The sequence below is a fragment of the Suncus etruscus genome, chromosome 20 (assembly GCF_024139225.1).
Source record: "Suncus etruscus isolate mSunEtr1 chromosome 20, mSunEtr1.pri.cur, whole genome shotgun sequence".
NCBI classification, from domain to species: domain Eukaryota; kingdom Metazoa; phylum Chordata; class Mammalia; order Eulipotyphla; family Soricidae; genus Suncus; species Suncus etruscus.
In genome coordinates this window covers 1,890,364-1,911,520 of record NC_064867.1, presented here as the reverse complement: position 1 = coordinate 1,911,520, position 21,157 = coordinate 1,890,364, and the positions used below count along the sequence as shown (strand labels likewise).

Below are 21,157 nucleotides of genomic sequence, written 5' to 3'. Positions count from 1 at the left end.
TACTTAAAATATTTCTTTTCTTGAGGCATCATTTTGCACCAAGCCAGCTCCATAGATTCTCTTTTCTTGAAAGAGATGTCAGCCAAACCATAAAAAGTCATGCCTGGGGCTGGAGAGATAGCATGGAGATGGGGCGTTTGCCTTGCATGTAAAAGATTGGTGGTTTGAATTCCAGCATCCCATATGGTCCCCCTAGCCTGCCAGGAGCGACTTCTGAGCATAGATCCAGGAGTAACCCCTGAGCGCTGCTGGGTGTGACCCAAAAAACAAAACAAAACAAAAAAAATCACGCCTACCCTGGCCATGTATAGAAAACTAACAATCTCAAAAGGAGAGGATGGGCCAAGCTCCTGCCTTGCAGATGCCACAATTGTTGCCTCCATCACCCATAATCATCACTTTGCCTGTGTCCCTGTGTCCCTGCCTCAGCACCCCGATACAATTCCCTTTGGGGACGTCAATCTGACCAAACTTCAAATATGCTGGGCTGTGGATCTTTGGGCTGATATCACCAGGGCTTTTTGGAGGGAGTGTGGGCATCCTGCCCCATGTCTTCCTTCTTCTGGAAGGCTTGGCAGCTAAGAACACACCCCTGAAAACTACAGTCAGTGATAGAACTTTGAATTTCTGGGCAATTTCAATGGTTTGATGCTAGCAGCCCTAAAAGAACACACCAATTTAACAGAATGGACAGCTAACAAGAGCTTACTAAACCCCCGTCATTTTATTAATGACTTTATTGGAGATATAAACAATTTTTACACACTTCCTTCTACTGTACATCTTTTCCTTATTCTTTTTAAAAATATCTTGCTTCTCTTCCTTTTTTCTTTTTATTTCTTTTCAAATAAATTTGCTCTCATTTATCTGGAAACAAGTGTAATATGGTCAACTACGTGACAAATTTTCTTTAAATAAAATATTTAAAAAGCAAGTAGTTTTCTTAAAAATAGAGTAGTTTTTTTTCTTAAGTTCTACATATCAATCAACAGAGTAAACCTCTTCTAATTAAAAAACTACAAAATTTTAATTGTAATTAAAAATTACATTTTGACAGTGCTTAGGGTTTACTCCTGGTCAAGCACTTAGGGATTACTCACTGAACATACATGGTTCTGGGAATCAAATAGAGGCTGGTTGTGTGCAAGGTATGAGCTTTAACCTATGTACTATCTCTCTAACCCCTCCAAATATAATTTATCATTAACCTCTTGGCCAAACTTCTTTATTATAGAAAATCTAAACACTTGGCCCTGTCATTCACAGACTTAATCCCAGTGGAATAAGCAGATTCTGTATGCAACCTAAAACATATTATCTCTTTTAAAGAATGATTACCAAGAACACATATTATGTTAGGCTCTATTCTGTGTGTTAGGAATAGCAGCAGTAAAGTTAGTAGTTTAAAGTAAAGTAATTTTTGGTGAGTTTGGGTGAAAATAATCTATTTCTTTGACATGCCTCTCCTCCATATTGTTTCCCAATGTTTTGACCCCTATGATCCTTGCTGTCTTAAAAACCTTCAAAATTACTTATCAGAGCTACTAACTCTGCCTAATGAACTGACTCATCTTCTCAATTAGTCTTCATGCACAGAATGCTCCTTCTATCTTGCCCTTGGTAAAGCAGAATTTGAAAAGCAGAGGTGAGAAACTGACCTTCAGGCCAAATCGGAACCACTTTCTGTTTTTGTTTAGTCCAGGAGCTGAGAATGGGCGTGACTTTTTAATTGGTGTGTGTGTGGGGGGGGGGAAGGTTGACATAAAAGTTACCTGAAATCTACATTTTAATTTCTATACATCAAGCTGTATTGGTGCACAGGTGACAACCTAGAGATCTAGAGATCGGAACGCAGAAATAGTCTAAAACTATCATGTTCTAAATCTAAATTATGTTCCTGAATATCTCTGATATTGGTCTTGGTCTATAATGGCGAGTAGTATTGGCAGAACATTGACTGGGTTTGCAAAACTTAAAATGCTTACACTCTGACTTTACAGAAAACATTTTGACTGATACCAAAAACTCCTTTAAAAAAAGGGGGAAGGGGAGAGAGAGAGGAAGAGAGAGAGAGAAAGAGAGAAAGATCTATTGCAAAGGCAGGTAAGGGGGAGGGGTTGGGGAGGAAACTGGGGACATTGGTGGCAGGAAATGGGCACTGATGAAGGTTCCCGTACATTTTATGACTAAAACTCAATCATGAACAACTTTTTAAATGTGTCTCTTAGGGTGATGACCACTTCAATTTGTTTATAAAAAAAATAAACATCAAAGACAAAGAGAGCTTCTCCTAAACATTTGTAGAGTGAGCACATATGACTTCAGTTTCACACCAGAAAGTGTTAGCAAAAGATTGCAAATATATATTTATTTGGTCAAGATTAAGTTTAAACAAACTACCAACTTAATGTCATTGCCAATAGAAAGAGTTATATGCTCACTAAGGAGAAAAATTAAGTCCTGTTCAAACTCTCTTTTTGGAATGAGGGCCACATCCCCAAAAACATGCCCAAGGGCTATTTTGCTCAGTATTTCACTAATTACTAAATACTTTTGCTCCTGAGCAAAAGTCAGAAATAGAGCTGAGGAGATGAAGCAGGCTCAGTGAGATGTAAAGCAAGTGGGCCTCCACTGTCTCTCAGGCCCCTCCTGTCCAAACTCTTATTCTTGAATTTGAATATCTGGGTTTTTTTTCTAAAGCTTTTAGTCATATCCATGTATTTGGGTTTTATTAAGTTTTTAGAAAAGCTTATAAATCTGAACATAAATGAGCATCGTATTATGCATACCTAAGATCCTTATCGCCTTTCCCTGAATTTTTATCTTTAGAATTTTTCTTACCAGAGGCCTTGGAATTGGTTTTTGAGGTTTTTTGGATCCTAATTTTTTCATTGCATTATAGTATTTCTTCTGTTCTTCTGTCAAAAATATGTCTTGGCCACCTAAGTATATGGATAAGATAAAAGCTAATTATCATTAACAATTTTATGGAAACAAGTTCTGAATTTTTAGAAATGGTTTCAATGTTACATGCATTGCTATCAGTAATTCCTAAAATGTCCATGGAATGCAAAAGAATCCAGACTTCAGGAGGACTGAAAGGACAAAGGATTAAAATTTGGTGAAAGGGAAAAATAAAGTTATTTATATCAGCCTTGTTTCATTTTTCATAATATAAACAAATACCACAAGTACTTTGCAAACACCCATACAATTTTGACAAAACTGAATTCTTCAGATTGCATAAACAATTCAGAATAAACCAGAAAAATAATACAAAATTTAGCAATACAGTTCATGAAGTGGCAATTAAAATTCTCTTAAATAAGGGAAACACATGTGTGCCACTAATAAAATTTCACTAACTTATAATAACATTGTGAACACATGAAATGCACTATTCTTCTTAGAAGAGAACACAGAGTTTAAAATAATTTTAACTATTGATCAAGAATGAGTATATAAACAAGTAAACATGGGGCTGGAGCGATAGTATAGTGAGGAGGACATTTGCCTTGCAGGCAGATGACCCAGTTTCAATCTCTGGCTTCCCATAAGGTCCCCCAAGCCCACCAGGAGTGATTTCTGAGTGCAGAGCCAGAGTAATACCTGAGCAATGCAAGGAATGACCCCAAACCAAGACGAGCATTTTCAATTTTGAAAATTGAAAGGGCGGCCGGAGAGGTAGAATGGAGGTGAGGCGTTTGCCTTTCATGCAGGAGGTCATCCGTTCAAATCCCGGCATCCCATATGGTCCCCTGTGCCTGCCAGGAGCAATATCTGAGCCTGGAGTCAGGAATAACCCCTGAGCACTGCCGGGTGTGACCCAAAAAACAAAACAAACAAACAAAAAAAAAAAACAAAAAAAAGAAAATTGAAAGGGCACTATCTAAAAATGTTGGATAAAACAGAACCAAATTGGTTTCTAACACTTAGGTAAACTGGCACAGAAGTAAAGCTTGGAAAATCAAGGAAGCGTTTAAAATAGAAGAATTAAAAAATATAAAGGAATTATAAAAACATAATAAAATAGAAGAATAACAAATTAGCCCAGAATCTATGATTGGAATAGGAGTTCTTGATAATCTCTATACAAATTTAAACCTGAACTCTGATAGCAAGAGATTCATGGAATAAAGGCAGAAGGCAGGTTCTGGTAGTAACCTGAGGCTCAAAATCTGCCACGGGGTTCAAAGGAAAGCAGAAGTGAATTATAAGAAAACCATCGAAGGCTGTGCTAGAGGGAAAATCCCAGTTATCTTATATGATTTGTGAACGGAAGCCTGCTTTAAAGGGGTGGCATTTGAATTTATATTAATCTATAAATTTACTTACCTATCTCCATCAGTGTGGACTAAAGCCATATAGCCTTTGGACAGTGTTTCCAACAAACAAAATTAACTCAAAATAAATTAAAGACCTAAATGAAGATCTTACAGTTGAAAGATTTGTGAAATAACAAAACTTGAAATTGAAAAATAATAGGACAAAACCTTTCCAACATATGACTTGTCCATGATTTTTTGAATATAGCAAACGCACAATCATAAAGGAACAAAATTAAAAAATTTAAAACATTTGGACAATTGATCATGATCTGTGGGACATGAAAAGATGCTATCAGAATAAAAAGACAGGGAGGCTGAGGAAGTAGTTCAGGCACAGTGGGGCCATGCACTCTCCTGCATGCATGGGATCTAGGTTCAAATCTCATGCATGCATAGAATCTAGGTTTAAATCCCAGCACCACACACACACACACACACACACACACACACACACACACACACACACACACACACATAAATAGGCACAAACTAGATAGGTGTATTTACATATGTATAGGTTGCTTTGCAAATACAATAAGGGTTGATATTCAGAATTTTATAGAGAGCACAATTGTGCAATCTATCTATAGAATCAGAACTATATATAAATTCCTAAAAATCAAAACAACAAAACAAATTCAATGGGTTACATGACTTGAACAACTATCATCCAACAAAGATACTAATCAGTTGGCTAATAAGCACAAGAAGAGATGCTCAACATCACTAATACAAATCAAAATCACAATGACATACCACTTACATCCATTACAATTGCTCCTAGCAAACAAAATAAAATTTAAAAAAGGAAATATCAGAAATGTGGAGAAATTAGAATTTTATTCCTTTCGGTAGGAACATAAAATGGTACAACTACAACTACTTTTAAAAATACAGTGCTTCTGTAGAAACTAAAAGATTATTTCTACATGATGTAGGAATTCACTTTGGAGCATATATTTACAATACTTGGAGACTAGATCTCAGAGATATTTCCACACTCATGTTTGTAGACATATCATAACATCTAGAACATGGATGCAATCTAAGATTCCACAGATGGATAAATGAATGACCAAGACGAGTGGTTGATCCTTAAGGACATTGTACTGAATTTATATGCCAGTTGCTTGAAGACAAAACATGTAATTCCACTTATATGAGACTGTTATAGTAGTCAAAATCATAGAGAATGGAGAATGATTGCCAGAGGTTGCAGGGAGGAGAATCGGGAGCTATTGATAATGGGCACTGAGTTCCAGTTTATAAGACGAAAGCTATGGTGTTATTATGAAGGTATTTAGTTCGAGGGCTGAACACAGCTCTATTCAGGCATATTCCTGGCATAGAAGTGAACTCTGGTGGTTAGGAGTGACCTCCCCTCCCCAGCAGTGCCAGGAACTATCCTGAAAATTTGAATCTCGGGTCATCAAGATGCAAAGCAAGCACCTTGACCATTGGTATGTCTCCAACTCCAGTGAATGTATTTAATATCAATAAATTATATGCACCAAAAATGGTTAAATTGATAAATGTGATATATGAATAGTACTACAATAAAAGCAAATTACAAAACAAATGTAGACAACCTTAGAACTTACCCAAATTGTTTCAAAATGGCAGACACTAAATGCCAATAATCAGATATCTCTCTGATAGTGTTGAAACTACTATGCAATATACTATGCGTATATTGTGGGACAAGGGAAGTAAACAAAAGAGGCTGAAGAAATAGAATAGGGGTCAAGGCACTTGCCTTGTATCCTGCTGAAGCCATTTTGAATTCCTGGCACTAATTATAATTCTCTAAGAACAGGACTGTGGTTCAGCTCCTCCTTCCCACAAAAGAAAAATTAGTAATTCTGAAGGTTTTAATCCCCTTTGATTCCCAAGAGAACCAATCAGGTTTCTTGGGATGGAAAAGAGGAGTCACGAGTCCCTGAGATTCCAGGGAACAGATTGGGTAAAAACCTAAAATCCTGAATTTGTAGGATCAGCATTCTGATTTATATATATATATATATATATATATATATATATATATATATATATATATATATATATATATATATATATCTTTTTGAAGCCATAAATTTGAAATAGCCTTGTCACTGGGAAAAGTAGAAATGATGAGAATGCACTCTCTGTCTCCAGATATAAAGCAGGAAGCAGACATGCCTGGAGCATCCATGTGGGGCCACAACAATGGCGGGAAGAAGGAATTTCTCCAAGAAACAAATTTACAGGCCACGTCAATACATTTCTGCTGGAGCCTGCGTAACTACAACCCCAAGCCTGTTTTTCTGCTTTCCACCTTATCTGACTTACGGACAAACATTGTACCAAGTCTGTACAATTTGATCTAATGAACCTACTTAGTGTAAAGTGCTTTTTTTTTTAAATCTAAGTAATGTTTAACCTAAGGATGAACTCATTTCCTGCTCTGCTCTGCATAATTTCTGTCCTCACTGTAATAAAAGAAGCTTGCTTCCCGATAAAGATTTATCAGTTTCAGGATAGACAACTGTCCTGATCCTTCATTCAGGGGGTCTCTTCCAGGTCTGGAGAGACAACTCCCACAATCCTGTCATTTCAAAGAACTAGGAAATGATCGCATGAGAGTGAACTTGTTAAAAACACCTATACAAAAAAAAAATCTTGCCACACCTGTCCCCCTTTTTGTTTTCGTTTCTTTCTTTTAATTTTATTTATATCTTCTAGATAGGGGCTCCCACCTTTTATTTAGAACCTTAGAACTTGAATAATTTTGTCCTACCTCATATTTCTATATCTTCCTACAAATAAAAAAAAAGGGAAAAAAAGTGGATATAACCCAGGAACCAAGTGGTCTCAGGAGCATTGTGTAGAAATAAAAAATTGGTCAGATCTAAATACCCAAACAAAATTTAATGAAATAACAATAAAATCAAAAGACCCAAACTACAACAAGCTATACACAAAAGATATCTGTTACACTAAAAGTCCAGGGGGTTAAGGGGGAGGTATGGAATGCATGCTGGGATCTAAGGCAGAGGGAGGCCAACACCGGTGGTGGGAATGGCCCTAATTCACTGTCATTACACACCTGAAATACAACTATGAAAAACTTGCAATAATTCACAATGGCCTCAGTAAAATTAAAAGAAAAAACTGGCTCTAGAAAGAATAAAATTTTAGTGCCAGTGAATTAATCAGTGGAGTAAATTTCAAATGCCTTAAGAAAAAAAGTGTGATGTGAACTTAAATCTATGTTGAAAGAATCCCTGTCAAACTTGTGAGGTGTTCATGGAATTGTGTACATATTTTTTAAGAGGTCTATCAGAAGCTACCAGAAGATAAAATCACCTGAGGTGCAGAGCAATAGTATAGTGGGCCTTTGTAGATCCTTGACATCACATATGAACATATGATCCTCTTTTTTTTCTTTTTCTTTTTTAGTTTTTGGGTCACATCCGGCAGTGCTCAAGGGTTACTCCTGGCTCTATGCTCAGAAATCGCTCCTGGCAGGCTCAGGGGACCATATGAGATGTTGGGATTCGAACTGCTGTTCTTCTGCATGAAAGGCAAACACCTTACCTCCATGCTATCTCTCCGGCCCCACATATGATCCTCTTAAGCACTTCCAGGAGTAAGTCCTGAGTATAGAAAGAGTCAGGAGAACCCTCTGAGTCACACACTGCTGGGTGTGACCCCAAACTAAAACAAGCATACAAAAAAAAAAAAAACTGTGCCACACTTACAACCCTCACCATCTGCCATGTCTTCTCATCGGCCTGTGTCATAGAGTCATTTTACTCTCAAAAAGAGAGGCATTTTTAAGGGTTAGAGCAATAGCACAGCAGGTAGGGTCTTGCAAGCGCTGACACAGGATGGACCTGGGTTCAATTCTCCAGCATCCCCTAACCCTTCCAGGAGTGATTTCTGAGTGCAGAGCCAGGAGTAACTAACCCCTGAGTGTGTGGCCCCCAAACATAAATAAATATATGTTTTTATAAATATATATACGAGAAGAAAATTTATAGCTTCTAGATGGGGTTCCCGCTCACATTTTTTTAAACAGAACCATAGAACATGAATTATTTTGTTCTGCTTCACATTTCTGTGTCTTCTACAAACTGAGGAGGAAAACAGTGGATGGGACCCAGGAGCCAAGCGGTCTCAGGAGCATTGAGTAGAAATAAAAAATGATCAGACCTAAATACCCAAACCAAAATCAATGACAATAGAATCAAGAGACTCAAACTACAATAAGCTACACACAAGAGGGTTCTGTTACACTAGTAGTCCAGGGGACTAAGGGGAGAGGTATGGAATGCATACTGGGAACAGGGGTGGAGAGAGGTCAACACTGGTTGTGGGAACGGCCCTAATTCACTGTCACTATATGCCTGAAATACAACTGTGAAAAACTTGCAAAAAAAATAAAATAAAATAAAATAAAATAAAACAAATAAAAAGAAATGCCAAGCCACGTCAGAAAATAATCAAGGATACACCAGCCTCACAGCTGATCTCTTTGTGGTGCCTCAAATGGGGGTTTCTCTCCAGGTTGAAGCCTTGACAGCTGCACCAATAGCAAAGTGTTGCCACTTTTCCACTGATCTCTGCAGAGACACCTAACTGCCCCAAACTCCAGGTATGTTTGTTTGAAGGCTGAGAGATCCGGGGTCTTTTTGAAGTCAGTATAGAAGCCTCTTCCCCCAACCTCACCCCAAAACCTCTGTACTTCCAAAAGTCCTGTAGCCACACCCATGAGCCATAGAAGCTGCCATGTTAGTTCACCAACCAAGCTCGATTGAACTCCTGGAGCTCAGGGTCAATTGGTTGATGTTTCTATATTTTTCAGTATTGGCATCCCAGTTGGAAGAAGCCAAATTAGATGTGCATCATAGAAAGTATCTTAGAAGCCACCTATGCTCAAAAAATGAAAACCAATAAGAATGCTCAACCAGCAACAAACAGCTTAGTAAACCTTCACACAATAGCTTAGAGACCTCATTGTGAGATATGACAATTTTACAAATTTTATTTATTTTACTTTATTGTTTTATTTTTATTTATTTATTTTTTTATTTTGGAACCACACCTGGTGATGCTCAGGGGTTACTCCTGGCTATGCACTCAGGGTTAGGCAGTCTATCACTCCTGGCTTTGAGGGACCATACAGGAAACCGGGGATTGAATCAAGGTCCGTCCTGGATGGGCTCCAAGCAAGGCATATGCTCTACCACTGCGCTATTGCTCTGGCCCCATTGTTTTTATTTTTTAAATATGTAAGCACCATGATTACAAGCATATTTGTAGTTGGGTTTTAGTTATAAAAATAAAAAACAAACAACAAAAAAAAACCCTTCACCAATGCAACGTTCCCACCACTGTTACTATTTAGCTGCAACAAGCAATATTAAGTAAATTATTCATACCTACTAAGGGTCAGTCTTGGTAATGGGAGGAAAACTGGGGACAATGGTGAAGAGAATGTTGATGGTGATATTGATGTTGGGACACTGAATGCCAGAAATAACTGAGTTCCCTTCTCCCCCAGTCTTCCACCACCTACAAATCCTCTTCTATCTTCTCACACAGAACACCCTGATCCATTATCTCTCCCTATTTAACCCAAAGCAAAAGGATATCCTCCCAGCCCTCACATCTCTTGCCCCAGGAAGAAGTTGCAGCCTCCACTCCTGCCGATTCATTCTATGTAGCCTTTTTCCTCCCACCCACTTCCCCTTACTGTGGGCTATGGCTTGCTACTGTATTTGGCTCTGGAGGGACCCTCAGCTCGAGGACACTACCTGATCCCTGACTGATGTGAACCATTTCTCAATCCCCATAAGACCATGATGCAGGATGAAAATGTGCTAGGGTGGTCATTGGTGGTGGGAAGGTTGCACTGTTGAAGGGGGGGTGTTCTTTTTATAACTGAAACCCAATTATAAACATAGTTGTAATCATGGTGCTTAAATAAAGATATTATTTTTTAAAAAAGAAAATGTACTCTGGATTGTATCCAACCCTCAGACTATCTCAAAGGGGATGTATATATATATTTCTCTATATGTTTCTGGACATGCAGCATTTCCCTTAATTGTTATAATTCTTAGTGTTTATTTCCATAGGTAGAGGTAGCTTCCCCATCCCTTTTTTTGTATCTGCTTAGTAGAAAATTCTAGCAGAAATGTCTTGCCTGGGATCCAAGCACTGGTTATAACAAGGTCAGAGATTTGTTAGCTTGTTATTTTTACCCTAAAATGCATCATATAGCATTGTTCCTTTTTGCATAAGCACACTAAGATGGGGAAATCTTACATATCGAAAGAAGTTCTCATCTACAGGGATAAGAACCCATACATTTGATAGTGCAGGGATACCTTTCATCCTGAGCATTTGTCATGGGGACTTTGCTTAGGCCTCAATTGATTGGACATCAACTGTCTAACCCCGAAACTCACAACCCAACCTTAGAACTGGAATACTTTTCTGCACCTGCATCAGGAATCAAACTCCCCCCAGGGGAGGAAGGCCCTAATGCTGCCCTGGCACCAATTTGCTCCAGGGTAAGTTCATATGACACTCTGACAATGAGGAAACAGCAACAACTTGGTCTAAGGGCAGGTTTCCCTAACTCATCACCTCATGGTGAGATGAAATCAGAAGACGCTATGTGATACACAGGCTTCGACCTAGTATCTGTGCAAAAACCAAAATCTCTAATTACAGAAGACTATGACAACCATGACTGAGTAGAACTTTTCCTGGGACCATAAAGAAAGACTTTGGGGTTGAACTATTAACATGCCTGGAGCCTGTAGTCAGTCTTAATGACAATATGCTTCATGGGTAGAGACACCCTATTTCTTTTAGAAAAAGGGTATTTCCTTTTCTGGTTTCCCCAATGTTAACTGCACCTATGCAAAACAAAAACAGAAACAAAAACAGAAAACACCAACAAAATAACTGTCACATCCACCCCTCTTTTTAATTATTTCTAATCTTCTAGCTAGGGCCTCCCATCTTTTTCATAAAGCATTGGAACATGAATCACTTTGCTTTATCTCATATTTCTATGTCTTTCTACAAATTGAGAAAAGAAAAAAAAGTGGGGCCCCAGGGGCCAAGTGGTCTCAGGTGCACTGGGTGGGAAAAAATGATCTGAACTAAATATCCGAGCCAAAGTCAATGCTAATAGAATCAAGAGACCCAAACTATAACTAAACACAAAATTGCACTGCTACACTAGTAGTTCAGGGCTAGTGGTATGGAATGCATGCGGGAAACTATGGTAGAGGGAGGTCAACACTGGTGGTGGGCATGGCCTTATTTCACAGTCACTAGATGCCTGAAATACAACTATGAAAGACTTGTGATTCATAATGGTCTCAATAAAAATTTTAAATAAATAAAAGAACTGTTATGAGTAACTTTGTAAGTCATGGTGTTTAAATTAAGAAATTAAAAAAAGGGCTGGAGAGATAACAGCAATAGGACATTTGCCTTGCATGCAGCCAGCCAACCTTGGATAGACCCGGGTTCCCAGCATTCTATATAAACTCCTGAGCCTGCCAGGAGCAATTTCTGAGCGAAGATTCAGGAGTAACTCCTGAGCATGGCTGCCAGGTGTGGCCCAAAAACCAAAACCACAAACCAAAACCAAAAAACTAATGCCTTTTATTTGCTCTGTGAACACAGTCACCTGGTGACAGGGTTGGATAAGGACCCAGACAGCAAAAGGATATTAATAATGTGCTGGGGGAATGTGTTTTTGCATCATGTTAGTACATTTTATGCATATTTAAAATTTTCTGTCATAAAACGTAAGATAAAACACAACAAAATGAAAAGCACTATGGACTGATCAAAACAGTGATTCTGAAGGTAAGTTTAAAGCTCAAACCACAAGGCCTGGCATCCAAATTGTAGTATTGATTGCAATCAAGCTTCATATTACAGAGGCATCTTCACACAGCTAGGTGGGGAGCAGAGGGGACAGAACTGCCAGAAAGCAGCACATGATTCTCCCAGCAGTTACTAAAGAGGCTAATCAGCACAGAGATCTTTGTTGGCTGAATTACAGCAGTTTCCTGGGGAGGGAGGAGGTAAGCCAGAGAACCAATGGGAAAATCAAAAGTAAATATGGAGTTACCTGATTTTGATTGGGAAATGCCCTCAGCTCATAAATGTAAGAGAAGAAGCCCAAAAGAACAAGACCGAGAAAGGTCTCTAAGTCAAAAGTATCATGACAAAAATACAAGAGAAAGCCACAAACTGGACTTACTATACAAAAATGCATAAACAGAAAACAATGTTCATTTGTAAAAGAAACAAGAGGTTTAAAGAGATCGTTGTAGTTAGGATCAGCAGCTTCTGGAAAAGCAGACTCACAGAAATAAACAAATTAATGAATATTAAACAATGAGCTAACATTTCAAACCATCAAGCTAGAAAAAAAATGCATTTATAGAAATCAGAGTAATCAGACATTTTTATATCTCTCAAAGGGAAGAGACCTACCTAGCATTTTTGAAAGGTCATCTTACAATACACTCTTACTGCCTGAAATTCTAGGAATTTACCTTGAAGAATTAATCAGATGTACAAGAATTTCGCGAATGTTCATGATTGCTTACCGAGAGCAAAAAAGATTAAAATTGATCTAAATGGCAAAAATGGAAGGGAAGAGTGGATTGATTAGGATAAATTATGATCTACCCAGAATGGAGGATGTAATTCAGTCTGGAAAATTTCTATTTTAGAGATGACTTCATAGAATGGGCTCATAATGAGGAGGAGGGGAAGTAATAAAAATTAAAGCATCACTTTGGGGCCAGAAAGATAATTCAGCAGGCTTGAGTGGATGCTTTGTTTTTATGAGGCCTGGTTGATCCCCAAGCACCACCACCAGCAAGCTTCAAGCACCATGCCAGGAGATAAACAAGGAGGCTGCTCAAAAAAAAGTATCAAGTAAATGGGCTGGAGTGATAACACAGTGGTAGGGTTTTGCCTTGTACGCAGCTGACCCAGGATGGACCTGGGTTCAACCCCCAGCATCCCATTTGGTCCCCTGAGCCAGGAACGATTTCTGATCGCATAGCCAGGAGTAACCCCTGAGAGTCACTAGGAATGGCCCAAAAACAAACAAAGAATTCCAGTAAAAAAAATTAAAAATGAGGTATCCATAAAAGCAGAAAAGGGGATATAGCTTTAGCTAAAATTATGTGGAAGGGATTGTACTAAAATACAAGAGGTTTTTCTCAGAAGTTGCCATCTTATGGGCAATTTGCATTGTTTTTATTTTTACTTTCCACATTTATTAAAAAGCTTCAGTAGACTTTAGATTTGGAAAAATAAATATGCCTCTTTTAACACATAGGGGACAATATCTCACTAAATCTCTCTTATCCCCAATCATTTTCTTTCCAACTGAGTTTCATAAATTTGGGGGAGCTTGGATATTGGGAGTCTAGCCAGGCACAAGTTTATCAAAAAAAAATTAATTCTTGTTAGCTGGTGAAACAAATACACTTAGAAACTGAGCAAAGTATGAGCACAGTGTCATAAATACTAATCGTGGTGGTGGTGGATTTCTAGCGGGATATAATTATACCACATTTCATCTTAATAATAACCATCTCCATGTTAAATAGGATAAAATAGACACTATGAACAATGATTTAAAAATACTAGCTGTTTCTTTTGACCCATATTTATTTCCAGAATTTTCCTTCAGATGGCTCTCTGTTTGTTCTCATGAACTGATAAAAGTTGTTCGTAAACTGTCACTATTTATATTTATTTTTTAAAAATAAATTATTTAATTGAATAACCATGAGATGCAGTTACAAAGTTGTTCACGATTGTGTTTCAGTTCTACAATATACAACACCCTTTACTAGTACACATTTCCTACCACGAATGTCCCCATTCCCCTTTCTTCTCCCCCCACCTTCTCCCTGTGGCAGACGTTTTTTTCTCTCTCACTCTCTCCTTTTTTTAGAACATAGTTTGCTATATTGTTATTGCAGAGGTATCATGCGTATCACTTTATTTCCTTTCAGCACCCATTTCTTGTCCAGAGTGATCATTTCCAACTATCATTGTCATATGGTCTCTTCTCTGCCCTAACTGCAGTCTACTCTGCCTACTGTGACTGGTCTTTTTGGTCCTCATCTCTATTTTATTTGGATATTATTATTATTATTATTATTATTATTATTATTATTGAAAAAAGCTATTTTGCATATACTTTAGGTTTAGGCTCCATTTAAGCCTCTTTGGGAAAGGGAAGTAAAATGATCAAATCAGGATAGCATGCATACTTATCTTTTTTTGTTGTTGATTGAAGTTGTCAATAATAACACCAATAAAGAGATTCAGAGTGAAGAATGAGCCAAAGATGATGAAAACGACAAAGTAAATGTACATGTATACATTCACCTCATAGCCTGGCTGTTGTCCTTGCTTCTAGGAAATTTTTTTCAGTGAGAGAAAGAAAAAGCGAAAACAAAAATCAACTACTGAAGTAAACATAGCATAAAACATCCTTAATTGTCTGATCAGAAAGTTCAGATCATCATTTTAACTGCCTTATCTAGAAGTGTTATCTAGCTAATCTAAGTAAGTGCATTATATAGATCTGTTTCTTAACACTTGCATTAACTACTCAGTCTCTCAATAGCAAGGGCCTCTTCGGAGTTTCTTAGTCACAGTTTGAATGCTCCCAAACAGTGGAGAAAGGCTGTGGCCGTAGAGGAAGTTTCCTTTAAGCAATGGTGAATCGCTCAAGAGTTTTAAGAGGGAGTGACAAAACTGCACTGGCATTGTGCTTTATGACTAGAATGTCCATCTACCTTAAAGGGCCATGAGCTAGAACCAGAAAATACCAGCTAGAATAGCCTGGGATCAGCCTCAAAACAGGGGTCCCTCCACCTACCTCTTGCTTACTTGGGGCATACATGTAAGACACATACCACTTCTATCTATTATACATGTGCATAGAAGTTCAACACCCTCCATATTTAATTCCAGGGCAGATGAATACACTAGGGAAACTGGGATGGAAGTAAAATACTCAGGCAGACAAAATAATAAATACATTGTTATTTGAATAATACTTCCTTTTTGAAAGGTTGTCTCTATTACTAAAGCATTTCTCATACCACCTTTACTGCTACTACCAAGTAAAATACATTGAATACTTGATGCATTCCAGGCTTTAATTCTTCAGATTCCCAAACTGAACAATACATATATATCATGATAGAATAAACATGAAAAATACTCCATAAAGAGTAAAATGTGAATACATAAAATATAAACGATGGACTTTTTTAAAAAAAAGGTTTTCTTTTGTTTTGTTTGGGGCCACACCTGACTGTGCTCAGGCCTTACTTCTGACTCTGTGCTTAGAGATCACTCGTGGTGCATTTGGGGACTAACTATATGGAAAGCTGGGGAAGAGCCTGGGCTAATCATGTGCAAGGCAAGTGCCTACCCACTGTACTATCTTTCTGGCCCACAATGGTCATTCTTACTTCAACCATAACCTCTTCCAATTCAATTTTATAGCTCAGTACACTATTCTCAATCTTCCTATTTGGGCGATGTAAAGAGATCACATGGCTGATTTCTACTCCAACTTTGAGAATCTGTAGTCAGTCACTTCTTACTTATCTAGAGTTTAGAAGTTATTAGTCACCAGAAATAGCTTTTAGTCTCTGGGGATCCTGTAGCCTTGAGAGGGCCTTAATAAGACCTAAGTCAGTCTCAATGTTTTTGCACAGGCAATAGCAAGTTCCCTTTGAAAGTTGGCCCCTGCCCATTTGAAGAGGTGAGAGGGGGAAATCAGACCATCTGCTACTTCTGACTCCCTCTCCTACCTGAGTGGTTTCTCTTCGATTACTATGGAGAAAAAAAATGAACTTGGAATCATGCTAGAACATCCAGGCAGAAATATACACAAGAGCCCTTTCTTTTTTTTTTCTTTTTTTTTTTTTGGTGACGCTCAGGGGTTACTCCTGGCTATGCGCTCAGAAGTCACTCCTGGCTTGGGGGACCATATAGAATGCCGGGGGATTGAACCGCGGTCCGTCCTAGACTAGCGCAGGCAAGGCAGGCACCTTACCTCTAGCGCCACCGCCCTGCCCCACAAGAGCCCTTTCTATCTCATGGAGTTTGTTCCAAGAAAAAAGGTAAACTATGTACCCACTGATATCAGATGTACTGACTTACCTAAGTTGTCATGCCACCCCTGATTTAAACCCAAAATGCTAGAACATGACACATATATACTCACCTCTCTGGAATCAACAGCTGCATACATAATATCCAACCAACCCTTAAATGTTGCCTGCAAATAAAAGCACAGAAACATGAGCACAATAATCGATTTGGAGAGAGTATACAAGTGCCACACAAAAGCAAGAAAGGTCCAGTGCATAAGCTGGTGTATGATATATTTACCCTCCTGGGATAGAATGTCTTAAAAAAAAATTGAGGAGGAGGGAATTCAAGGATGATTGTCTTGGATTTTTTTAGCCTTCTATTACTCAGATAAAAATTATTTTTAAAAAAGTACCTGGCACTGAGAAATTATTTTTCTCCCCATTTCCTTTCCTTTTCTTTTTGTTGAATCTACATGAAAAAGATAGATGTTTGCTACCAATAATGATAATTATTTTGCAATATATGTAAATCAGGCCATCAGTCTTAAAATTACACATGAGATATACTAATTAGTTCTCAATTATAACTAGAAGAAGAAAAAAGAGTCATGATTATGAGGAGAGAAAAGTCAGTTTCTGTCTTAAAATTTTCTAGAGGGCCAGAAACATAGTAGAGCATGTCTATATAAGTTGCACACAGCCACCAGCATTCAAGCTTTGGGTACACATCTAGTCTACTGAGCCCCACCCAAAGTGATCTCTGATCATATGATCAGATGATCTCTGATCATAAAGCCTGAGCACTTCCAGGTATTGCCCAAAATACAAAACAAAACAATTTGCTAGAGGAGCTATGTACGAACTAGTGGAAACAACTTGACTCAAGAACCTAGAGCTGTGCCCATAGCAGTGACACAAGCAGTAGGGCATTTGCCTTCCATGCACTCATCTAGGATGGATTGGGGTTCAATCCCCTGACGTCCCATATGGTGCCTCAAGCTAGGAGCAATTTCTGAGTGCATAGCCTGTAATAACCCCTCCGTGCCACCGGGTGTGCCCTCCCCCAAAATAGAACCTAGGGTTCACCACATTTGCCCAATACCTGATGGGCCAGAGGGAGTTTGGACCTAGACTGTCCTCCAAAGTGAACTATTACTGAGTCAGAGCATCTGAGGTTCTTTGGGGCTGGAGCTCAGAGAAGCAAGGTAATGAGGAAGATTCTGAGATCTATAGGCCCATGCAAGGACAGGTCTCAACAACTGAGGCTCAGAAGACAGGAAAGTTGGACATGCTCAGTGAGGAACAGATTCAGAAAGTATTGCTCCTCCCCCAGGAGTTACTGGCTTTGGTTAGGTCGTCTCAATGGAGGAACTGTATTTCATGATCTGAGAATTGACCAAAGGCCATTTGTCTTTTCTCTCCTCTCCCTACACAGAGCACACACTTACCACCTGCAGCAGGGAAAGATAAGCCATCCCCACGTTATCAAAATTGACGCGGAGGTTGGTCCAGTTTAAATTTTTGCTTTCACATTCACTTTTGTTTGCTACAAAAGTGTAATTCAAAGGGGAGTTCCCGTCTGTTTCATTCACACATTTTCCAAATTTTCCAGAAAAGAAGTTTATGCCCAGGATGCAAAAGATGAGCCAGAATACAAGGCAGACAAGCAGGACATTCAGAATGGCAGGTATTGCACCCATGAGCGCGTAGACCACCACCTGCAGGGACAGAGCAGAGAAAGAACATAGCATGAATGGCTCACACCACACCTTTATCTTCCCAGGAGGAGCCTGGTGGGCTGGGCTGAGTCTCTTGGAACCCCAGCTTTACTATGCCCCCTTTCCCCAACCACATGACAAGATCCATGAATGAAGGGTCCTTTCAGTTTCCACTGAGGAGCCCTGGATAAGTAGCCTCAGGTGAAGAGACAACTGGCCACCTATCTCAGGATTAAAAGAACATCTAAATCTATTTGGGCTGTCACAGAGGTTCTGTCAAAGGTTGTTTGGCTTTCCTACAGTTTTAGTTCTCGACAGTGAACTGGATGGGAAGGACTTCAGTTGAAGGAAGCTGCGACCAAGCATGAAAGGTGACTTCTGGGCCTTTCCCTGTTGCGAGCCTCTCTGCCCCAAGATGAAAGTACCTTCATTCCCTCAAACTGAGAGAGAGCTCTCAGGGGACGCAGTGCTCGGAGAATCCGGAAGGGTTTCAAGATGTTTAACTCGATGAGTGTGGGCACAGAGACCTGTAGGAAGAGAGATCGCAATTGAGGTTCTTGATCTGGGGCCAGGGAAGCTAGATGGCAGGAAGAGTCCTCATTCTTGGAGTTCAGCACCTTGGACCCCTGTGGAATTGTCAAGCACTGTTGTGAGAAGGAGCATAGCAGAAAGGAGCATAGGGGGGCCGGGCGGTGGCGCTGGAGGTAAGGTACCTGCCTTGCCTGCGCTAGCTTAGGATGGACCGCGGTTCGATCCCCCGGCGTCCCATATGGTCCCCCAAGAAGCCAGGAGCAACTTCTGAGCGCATAGCCAGGAGTAACCCCTGAGCGGCACAGGGTGTGGCCCAAAAACCAAAAAAAAAAAAAAAAAAAAGAAAGGAGCATAGGGTTCCCCTTGTTTGAGAAAGCAAGAACCCATACAGGTGGGAATGAAGACATCATATTGTTTATAAAACAAAAGATGATGAAAAACAGAGGCAATTGTGAATTAAAGGACCAAAGCCATAACAAGGATGTGTTCTATGGAGTCCTGGATCAAGTTGGGAAGAGAGGGTTGAAGGGAGTTGGGGCTGGAAGCGAAAATTAGCCACAAAGGCCTTGTTGTGACAATTGATCGCATTTAAATGGGTTTTCATATGAGATGCTGGTCAATACCCTGATTTGGATCCTTGCACTATGTCTAATTATGTCTTTTACCACTGGATGGAGATGGTAGCTGACATTGGTGGTGGAATTTGTGGTGAAATATTACAGGCCTAATTCTCAACTATCAACAGTTTTCTAAACCATGGTTCTTTCAATAAATTAAAAAATAAAAATTAAAAACAATTGGGGGCAGGGGCCGGAGAGATAGCATGGAGGTAAGGCATTTATTTGCCTTGCATTCAGTTCGATGGTTCAAATCCTGGCTTCCCATATGGTCCCTTGAGCCTGCCAGGGGCGATTTCTGAGCATAGAGCCAGAAGAAACCACTGAGCGCTGCCGGGTGTGATCCCCCCCAAAAAATTCTCTAGAATGATAGCACACCAGGTAGGCTTGCATGTGGCTAACCCAGGTATTCCATATGTCCCCCAGAGCCTACCAGATATAATTTCTGAATGCAGTACTAGCTATGGCCCCACAAAACACAATTTTTTTACAAAGTATTATTCACATTCTTTGCAAATACTTAGAAATATTGAGGACAAAGGAACTAAGAATTAATTTAAAAATAGAAAAATAGAAAATGGCAAAGCAGATGAGGTAAAATATTAATGATTGTGCATCTGGAGGAAAAAGTTAAGGGGGTCTTTAAACAATTGCATGAGCTGGAAAGACTATACAAAGGGTAAAGTGCTCAATTTATACACTTGGGACTCTAGTTTAATCCCTGGCACTTAGAAATGACCTCTAAGCATAGAACCATAAATTGCCCCTGCATGCTGCTAGATGTGGTCCAGCTCCTCCACCTCACACAATTTTTTTAAAAAGTATTGCAACTCTTCTATAAGTTTGAAATAACATCAAAATTAAAAGCTTAATATATATAAATTATTCTTTTCTCATTCCCCTCATACAAATAGTTCTCTTTAGGGAAATTGAGCCCAATAGTCTCTCCCAGGATAGTTCTTTCAAACTGGCCAGGACTGAATGTCAGAATACTCTGTAAATACATTCAATAAAAATTTTGAAAAAAAAATGCATGTAAGTTTTTTGCAGATGTGTAGACATTTTTGGAGCAGCGAGTCCCAAGGTATTTAGTGGGACCAGGAGCCTTTTCTGGAGATATGCAGTCAAGTGGGCTGCTTCAATACTCTGGCTCAGCAAGCTGGGGCCACCAGGGCCATACTAGGCAGTTCAAGCCAAGCTTGAAGGCACCCCAAACACTAAGTATTTGCTCAGCTCTTCTTCAGACATTATCAGTATTGACACAGTCTTCATAGTTTCACCAGTGGGCAGAAATGTATCGGCAGCAGAATGCCTGCTTTACAGAACCTTGGATTCTGTCCTGCTACCAAAACAATAACTAAGATTAAGAATTAGAAGCTAGGGGCCGGAGAGATAGCACAGCAGTAGGGCATTTGCCTTGCATGCAGAAGGACGGAGGTTCAAATCGGGCATCCCATATGGTCCCCCGAGCCTGCAGGGGATGATTTCTGAGCGTAGAGCCAGGAGTAGCCCCTGAGCACTGTTGGGTGTGACCCAAAAACCAAAACAACAACAAAAAACAAACAAAAAAAGAATTAGAAGCTCAGTTTGGAAGATCAGTTACTCTGTAGAGCAAATAAGGTAAGATTTTTCAAATAAACTGATATCAGTGTTCATTCCTATCTAAAAATATTTTCCAAGAGTCATGCCAGTCTCACTTGCACTTAGTAAATGGAGGGAAATTGAGTGAGTTCATAGGACAGAATCATATAAGTAAAAAAAATGGTAGTGATTCTGAGTTATGTGTCCCTGAAAGTTCA

At 39.2% G+C, this 21,157-nt stretch overlaps 1 protein-coding gene across 1 annotated transcript in view; it reads right to left on the bottom strand.

Moving 5' to 3' along the window:
• The window catches only part of SCN11A (sodium voltage-gated channel alpha subunit 11), a 99,712-nt gene that overhangs the window by 6,037 nt on the left and 72,518 nt on the right, over positions 1-21,157 (bottom strand). Inside the window, exons 20-24 of the mRNA XM_049766448.1 lie at positions 18,636-18,737; positions 17,941-18,210; positions 16,624-16,677; positions 14,648-14,789; positions 2,842-2,942 (exon numbers count right to left, since the gene is read on the bottom strand). Coding sequence (XP_049622405.1) covers positions 2,842-2,942; positions 14,648-14,789; positions 16,624-16,677; positions 17,941-18,210; positions 18,636-18,737 — 669 coding nt within the window. The remainder of the gene's footprint in view (positions 1-2,841; positions 2,943-14,647; positions 14,790-16,623; positions 16,678-17,940; positions 18,211-18,635; positions 18,738-21,157) is intronic.